Raw genomic sequence first — 8,438 nt, forward strand, 5'->3', positions numbered from 1 at the left:
CTTTACCATTCATTACTTTCCAGCTCAAATGTTTGGGGTACACTTCCAGCAGCCTCATTGGGCACATCACCCCATGGCAATATTGTTTTCTCTCCCCTTCAGGTGTAATTGTAGAATTCACAAATTAGACATCTGGAGCTATTATTTCCTCAACCCTTCAGATGGGTTGTCTTCTGGGAAGCAGGATACACTGATATCAGAAGCTGCTATGAGGTTATTGAGAAAGAGCATGTCTTAGGAGATGGCACTTCAACATCTTGTAACTGCAGAAACACCTAAGATGGAACGATTTACCAATCTTTACTAACACCTTAATACCAAAAAATACGCTATAAATTTCCAAAGCAATTATTCTGTTTCTTTCACTATACCCTATTTTACCTATGCAAGGACAAGGTCTGGATAGAGGGAGACTGCTATAGCAGTGAGCACTTGCTGGGCTGTTGAGTGCAGAGGGTGATGGGTTTTACTCTGCAGGAACCTGGAGATTGCTGCAGGGGTTTGTCTCTTGAATCTCTTTAAACAAAGGGGAACAAGTTAAACTACACCAAGAAAACCAAATGGTGTACTCCACTTACATATGAAGCCTGTGGCAAGTTTTCATAGATGAAAGACAGTCCTGAGCACAGAATCAATGGGTAACTGAGGTCTATCTGGGTCTGAAAGAATCCAAAACACATTGGTGGGGGAAAATCTCTTTCCCTTACCTCTTGTAAATAGGAACTTATGTTTGGAAAGTATGTGGTGGTGAACAGCCTCTTCCATGTGCTTTGGCTGTGGAAGAGCGTTTTCACAAGGCTAGTAGGGGCCCAAAGATAATCTCCTATGTACACCTGAAAAGAACAAAAGGGAGGGAAAAAAAGCTGCAGGCAATAAACTACAGAAGATAAATCAGATTGTCTGTGGTCTTATGGAAGAAGTCAGTCATAGGAAGACAGACTTGGAAATGGTTCCAAACCAAGCCTGGAACCTAAGGAAGAGGGTGGGGAAACAAAAGTCCTTGGCATCAAGTGAAGCTCTGGTGTCCTCTGTCACAAAATCAGCAGAGAAATAGCATGCCAAAGCTCCTTTCAAAACAAAGCATTGTAAACCTACTGAAGACTAAATGTCTTATATTACACTTGGTAAAAGAGAAGGCACTAATGACAAGAGAATAACACTTGAACATAACGTTCAATTTATTACTCTATTTCCCTCACTGAGAAGGATAACCCCTATTTTACCCATGCAGGGATATGGTCTGGATGGAGAGAGACTTCCAGTGCAGAAGGTGATGTGTTCTACTCTGCAGGAGCCTGGATAGTGCCACAGGGGTTTGCCCCTTTACTCCATTTGAACAGAGGCAAAGGGGAACATCATGGTACGCAGGGACCATCCCATAATACCTGAGCAAAGCAAGTAGGGCAGGATCAGAGACCTGTGCCAAATTCAGCCACAACTCTGGAGCATCATGCAAGTCGGTAATGATGACACAGGTCCAAGACCAAGATAAAACAGAACAAGTCAGATCAACTAAATCAACTAGCCAGAATCAGCCCATTCTCCTAAAGTGGGAACCAGAACTCCTCTAATAAAACCAAAACTCCCTGGGCTGAGCTTAAATAGAGAAGGGGGCAAATAGGCAGAGGGTAGGGATGGAGCACCAGCTGAGGCTGCTCAGGGGTATAAAGGCCTTTCAGTTCACCCTGGGACAAACAATCAATGCCTGGAAATGCCTATTTTTCAACCTCGCGTACAGTGGAAGCCCAGAGTTATAAGCTCAGGTGTTGGGAATCCAGGCACTACATGTGAGTAACTCCACTGGGGCTGGAAAACTGGGCTCTCAAGTGTCCACAAAGGGACATCAGCAGCTTCAGAGGAGTCACTTGTGCTTCATGTCCCATCAGGGGACCCTCTGCAAGATCAGAAATGGCTCTAAACCCATTCTCATTCTGCTGCCAAGGTCAACGTGAAAACTTTGTATGGTCCACAAGTATGTCAGAAGCGTCCTATGAGCTGCTCATCACTGCTGCTGTGTAGCTGTGCTCAGGAATGGCTCATCCACACCATGTCTCTCAGATGCCCAAGCACCACAATGCCTTTCAGAGGTGATTTCACACCCTTTGCTTTGCCTTCTCTTTGTTTTCCTCTGGGAAAGCATGAGCAGCCCTGGAGGCTTCCTCCCAGGAGAGCACATGCAACTGTATTTACAGCCCCAGCACCACAAGCTCAGTTCTTGGAGTGTGGCTGGAGTTCACCTCTCTTCGTATCAGGTGCTTAACAGAGGTGATGCCGGCACGTAGATGTTCTCTGCTGCATTGGGGATAAAACTTTGGCTCCCATCACTCAGTGGCAGAGGTAGGGCACAGAGGTAAGGCACAAGGAGACAAAGCAAAGCCTCTCCTGCATTTAGGCAGTGGGCTTTCTAATTCATGTCTTCCGGTCCTCTTTTTTGGGGAAAGCTGCATCAGAAATCAGCCTTTCCAACATAGGTTTTCTTTATAATAAGAGGGAGCAATGGCTTACGCAGGTTGTGTTTCTTTTACATAGGCAGCTAAAGCCAGATACACAGATCTATTCAAGAGTTAAATGAGGATGAATCTTATTTTGTTATAAAGAATTTCAACATTTCAGATTGTCAGCAGAATATAGTCACTAACAAATCAGCCTTTGGAATAAGTCTATTATAACACCAACTCCCTTTTAAAGCGAGCATCTTAATGCCCATGGGTTTAGGATGCTTTATCGTGCTGGAGCTCAGGAAGGTATAAATAATGAATTTAACAATGCCAATGTTATTTGTTGTGAATGATCTCAACTTGTTCAGTAAATGTGATTTTGTGACTGGAATGATCATTAAAAGCCAACGGAAAATGTGTGCAAATCATAAATGTGTAAACTGTGATTTCATTGGGACTGGGACTATCTCTTGTTCCATGATTACATGCAATCCTAGGAGGTTCCTCTGAGGTATACTCTGACACACATTTCCTTCACAATGAAAGTGATTAAAGATCTGATTCTTTGCTTCATAATTCTGGTTAAAAATATATTGGAATATTCTAAAATGTGGCAGTTACAATGGTCGTCAATTCGAGTTAGATATGGTCCAAATCTGAGTCTCCATTTTTGATCAGTTTGATGTTTCTTTTCTTTTTGCCTCAGCAGGTAGCACCTGGTCATGGGAGGAAATCACACACAGATTGAATTCGTCCTGTTGGGAATTATAGAAAGTCTATGTGGGCAGACCACTCTTTTTGTCTTCTTTCTATTTATTTACGTTGTCACTTTGGTGGGGAATGTTGGCATTATCACATTGGTTCGAGTGTCTCCCAGCCTCCACAACCCCATGTACTTCTTCCTCACCCATTTTGCCTTCACTGACATCTGCTATTCCACAGTCATCTCCCCCAGGATGCTGGCAGACCTGTTATCAGAGGACAAAACCATTTCTTTCTCTGGCTGCATGATCCAGTTCCTCACCTTTGCTTTCTTTGTTACTATTGAGTGTCACCTCCTGGCCATGATGGCCTATGACCGGCACGTTGCTATCTGCCAGCCCCTGCTTTATGTGACCATCATCTCCAGCCGCGTCTGCTGGCAGCTGGTAGCATCATCCTACCTATTTGCCTTCCTCAGTGCCATTGTCTACACGTGGTGCACGTTTGGAGGTTCCTTCTGTGGTCCCAACCGCATCGACCACTTCTTCTGTGATGAAGTTCCTGTGCTAAAGCTCCTGTGCTCTGACACCCATAGCAGCGAGATGGTCTTCTTTGCTTTCGTCACCATCAATGTGGTGGGCACAAGCGTGGTCATTTTGCTCTCCTACATCTCTATCATCTGCACAGTGCTGAGGATGTGCTCAGCACAGAGCAGGGCCAGAGCCTTCTACACCTGCACCTCCCATTTGATGGCTGTTTCCATATTCTTTGGGACAGGATTCTTCATGTACCTGCAGCCTTCTTCTAGCCACAGGAGCCTGGATAAGGTGGCCTCCATCTTTTACACTATGGTCACCCCAATGCTCAACCCATTCATCTACAGCCTGAGGAACAAGGAGGTGAAGGGGGCTCTCCTGAAGTGCGGGAGGAGGTTCTTCAACCACTGGCAACATAAGAAAGTTCTATCATCCAGGACATGCACAGATCTTGTCAAGTGAGAAAGCCTATGGGGCACTGAAACAATGGGGAATTTCCTCTAATCCTGATGATTAGATGTAGGTTCTTCCACAGTTCCTTCACAAAAGTCAATGACAGTATTTAATGAGAAATTAGAACGCAAAATCACATATTTCTTGGAAGGAAATCAAGAGGAGACTGGGCCTCAAACTTCATTTCACTTCGTAGTCACCAGATTGTAGGAAGAAATTACCCTCAATTATCCCAGGCCTCTTTCCCTCACAGGAAACACCAATCTGCTTTACTCAGTTATAGCCTTGGTCAGTGATAAATACCAATCTTTCTTGCAAGATTCTTGACCTTGTCTCTCAGCTCCAATAAAATTCCTTACTCTTACCTGTGAGTTCTTTATTAAAGCTGCAGGGGTGGGAGGGAAGAGGAAGTGTAGTTTTACATTTGCTTGCTGAAAAAGAGTCAGAAAAAGGGTTTCAAAAGATTCATTTTATTCATTTGTGCCTTTCAAAGATAAGAAACTGATTGGAATCAAGGTCTCAAGCTGCACCTTTGAATATCAAGGGGAATCCTTCCCCAGCCTGCAGCTTCACAAGAGATTTCACTTCAAGGAAGAAATTGTAGATAATATAATTCGTAATACAGGATGATGAACTGTGCTGAGACCACCCTTTGTAAAGGACAATTTAGGCACATCAAGGGATCCTCCCATTCATTTTAAGGGGTGTTTTGCATTCATCTGAAGGGAGCGGAACATCTCACTTATGAGGAGAGGCTGCGGGAGCTGGGTCTCTTTAGCTTGGAGAAGAGGAGACTGAGGGGTGACCTCATCAATGGTTACAAATATGTAAAGGGTGAGTGTCAGAATGATGGAGCTAGGTTTTTCTCAGTGATGTCCAGTGATAAGACAAGGGGTAATGGGTGTAAACTGGAGCATAAGAGGTTCCATGTGAACATCAGGAAAAACTTCTTTACTGTGAGAGTGACAGAGCACTGGAACAGGTTGCCCAGGGGGGTTGTGGAGTCTCCTACGTTGGAGATATTCAAGGCCCAGCTGGACAAGTTCCTGTGTGATGTACTCTAGGTTACCCTGCTCTTGCAGGGGGGTCGGACTACGGACTAGATGATCTTTTGAGGTCCCTTCCAACCCTCGGAATTCTGTGATTCTGTGACCTTCTACCTAAGTGGCGAGATAAATGGAATTCCAGCTGGCAAAAAGGACTCACATCCCATGTCCATGCCCAGCTCATGCTTAAACACACCAGGAAACACCAAATAGTGTATTTCACACAAGAATTAAGCCTGTAGCTCATTTCTGAAAATGAAAGACAACCCTGAAAACTGGTAACTGAAAGCTTTCTGAGGCTCAAAGAAGCCAAAACACACTGATGGGGAAAATATCTTTCTGTTACCTGTTGTGAGTGAGAATTAACTTTTATTTGTGAAGTATATGGATGGTGAACAGTCTCTTCTGTTTGCTCTGGCAAACAGCAACTAGATAGGAGATGTTGTCTTAGGTCAGGAGGAAAGTGGATTCTATCTCTGGTGAACGAATATAATATAACTAAATATAAGAATATATCAAATGCTAAAGAGCTTGGCACCACAGAGACCTTTGATATCAGATGATTCAAATGTGGCCCATATAGACCTGAGCATATAAGACTGCCTTCTTAAATAGATAGAACTTGACCTTATCTAACTAAAAATTAGTAAGGAAATCTTATCTTTAGATAACTTATCTGGTTTATCCATTAGATAAGAAAGGGGACAGAAATAGTAGAGCAGGGACGAACATGAATGAGAGAAATGCATCTTTCCTATTAAAATAATGTACTTCAGTAAGTAATATGATTACAATTCATCTACATTGCAGGAAAAGGAAGAAGCCCCTGAAAATTAGAAGAGGTCACAGTGCAGTTTTTAAGCTATCACCTGGAGATGCCGACAGCTTTGGAAGTTATTTTTGACAGGGCTAGCAAGGAGCCAGGTGCTAATGTCAAGTGTACATCTGAAAATACCAAGATGGAGGGGAAAAAAACCTACAGGCAATAAAAGACTGTAGATAAATTAGATGGTCTGTGGTCTTGTTGCACAAACCAGTTGTAGGGAGAAAGCAAGACTTAAAAATGTTTCCAAACCAAGCCTGAAAGCCCAAGGAAGAGACTGGGGAAACCAGAGTCCTTGGTGTCAGTGAAGCTCTGGTGTCCTCTGTCACAAAACCAGCAGATAAACATCATCCCAAAGCTACTTCCAAAACAAAGTGTTGTCAATCTACTGAAGACTGAAAGTCTAATGTTGTATTTGGTAAAGGAGAATCTCTATATATAATCTCTATAAATAGAGCCAAAGGAGAATATCCTGGTGTGCAGGGACCATCCCGCATTACCTGAGCAAGAGAGGTAGGGCAGGAACAGAAGACCTGGGCCAAGTTTGACCACAGCTCCAGACCATCAAGAAAGCTGGTGATGAGGATTCAAGACTAATCCAAGTCTAAGGCACATGAAAAACAAGGAGGTGCTTGGTGACAGCCAGCATGGCTTCACTAAGGGGAAATCCTGCCTGACCAATTTGGTGGCCTTCTATGATGGGGCTACAAAACTGATGGACAGGGGCAGAGCAGTTGACATCATCTACCTGGACTTGTGCAAAGTGTTCGACACTGTCCCACATGACACCCTTGTCTCTAAATTGGAGAGACATCAATTTGATGGGTGGACCACTCGGTGGATAAAGAACTGGCTGGATGGCCGCACGCAAAGAGTTGTGGTCAATGGCTCAATGTCCGGCTGGAGACCAGTAACGAGTGGTGTCCCTCAGGGATGGGTGTTGGGACCGGTCTTGTTCAACATCTTTGTCGGTGACATGGACAGTGGGATTGAGTGCGCCCTCAGCAAGTTTGCCGATGACACCAAGCTGTGTGGTTCGGTTGATACGCCGGAGGGAAGGGATGCCATCCAGAGGGACCTCGACACGCTTGTGAGGTGGGCTGATGCCAGCCTTATGAAGTTTAAGCATGCCAAGTGCAAGGTCCTACACCTGCGTCAAAGCAATCCCAGGCACAGCTACAGGTTGGGCAAAGAAGAGATTCAGAGCAGCCCTGTGGAGAAGGACTTGGGGGTGTTGGTCGATGAGAAAATGAACATGAGCCAGCTGCAGTGTGCGCTCGCAGCCCAGAAAGCAGCCGTATCCTGGGCTGCATCAAGAGGAGTGTGACCAGCAGGTCGAAGGAGGTGATCCTGCCCCTCTACTCTGCTCTCGTGAGACCTCACTTGGAGCATTGTGTGCAGTTCTGGTGTCCTCAACATCAAAAAGACATGGAACTGTTGGAACAAGTCCAGAGGAGGCCACGAGGATGATCAGGGGACTGGAGCACCTCCTGTATGAAAATAGGCTGAGAAAGTTGGGGCTGTTCAGCCTGGAGAAGAGAAGGCTGCGTGGAGACCTCAGAGCAGCCTTCCAGTATCTGAAGGGGGCCTATAAGGATGCTGGGGATGGACTCTTCATCAGGGACTGTAGTGACAAGACAAGGGGTAATGGGTTAAAACTTACACAGGGGAAGTTTAGATTGGATATAAGGAAAAAATTCTTTACTGAGAGGGTGCTGAGGCACTGGAATGGGTTGGCCAGGGAGGTTGTGAATGCTCCATTCTTGGCAGTGTTCAAGGCCTGGTTGGATGAGGCCTTGGGTGATATGGTTTAGTGTGAGGTGTCCCTGCCCATGGCAAGGGGGTTGGAACTGGATGATCTTAAGGTTCTTTCCAACCCTGACTATTCTATGATTCTATATGCTTTAGCTCACAGCTCCATAGGACGCATGGGATCTTGCTGGACAAGACCATGAGTGAGTATTCCTGGGTAAAAACGGTCAACAAGAGATAAAGCATCACATTAGCCAAGAAGGTAAATCTTCAAGGGGAGTCATCTTTTGTTTGCCTCCTCATCTCTCTGCCCACCCCTTGTGGTACCAGATGACAAACATTAGAATCAACATATGAGGCCAGACAAGAAAATCATCAAGCTCATTGAGGAGCATCCAGCAGCAGAGGCAATTGAGAGAAGGTCCTCCAAACCTGACTGGAGCATAGGGGAAGCTGCAAGGAAGCAACAGGGCACAGCTCATCTTCTGGTCTTCCTATGGAAGAGTCTATCACTTCCATTGGCTATGGAAGAGCTGAAGTAACTCATTTTTAGGCTGGCAATGTCAGGTGAGATGAATTCCAGGTTCTATGCCTGTACTCAGCTGTGCAAACACACACTAGCACTCAATAACTGCTGCTTTCAGTAATGTGCCTAAAACCAGAGGTCCTAACACACACACACTTGTAA

The 8,438-nt window shown here is 45.0% G+C and overlaps 1 protein-coding gene across 1 annotated transcript; it reads left to right on the forward strand.

The window, feature by feature from the left end:
- Positions 1-3,160: 3,160 nt before the first annotated feature.
- Positions 3,161-4,138, forward strand: LOC308221379 (olfactory receptor 5AP2-like; the record flags this gene model as incomplete). Its single annotated transcript, XM_080618362.1, has 1 exon — positions 3,161-4,138. One exon carries the CDS (start codon positions 3,161-3,163, stop codon positions 4,136-4,138), a length of 978 nt encoding a protein of 325 aa, XP_080474488.1.
- Between the last annotated feature and the right edge of the window lie 4,300 nt (positions 4,139-8,438).

Source organism: Psittacula echo, assembly GCF_963264785.1.
Source record: "Psittacula echo genome assembly, chromosome: 5".
Lineage (NCBI taxonomy): Eukaryota > Metazoa > Chordata > Aves > Psittaciformes > Psittacidae > Psittacula > Psittacula echo.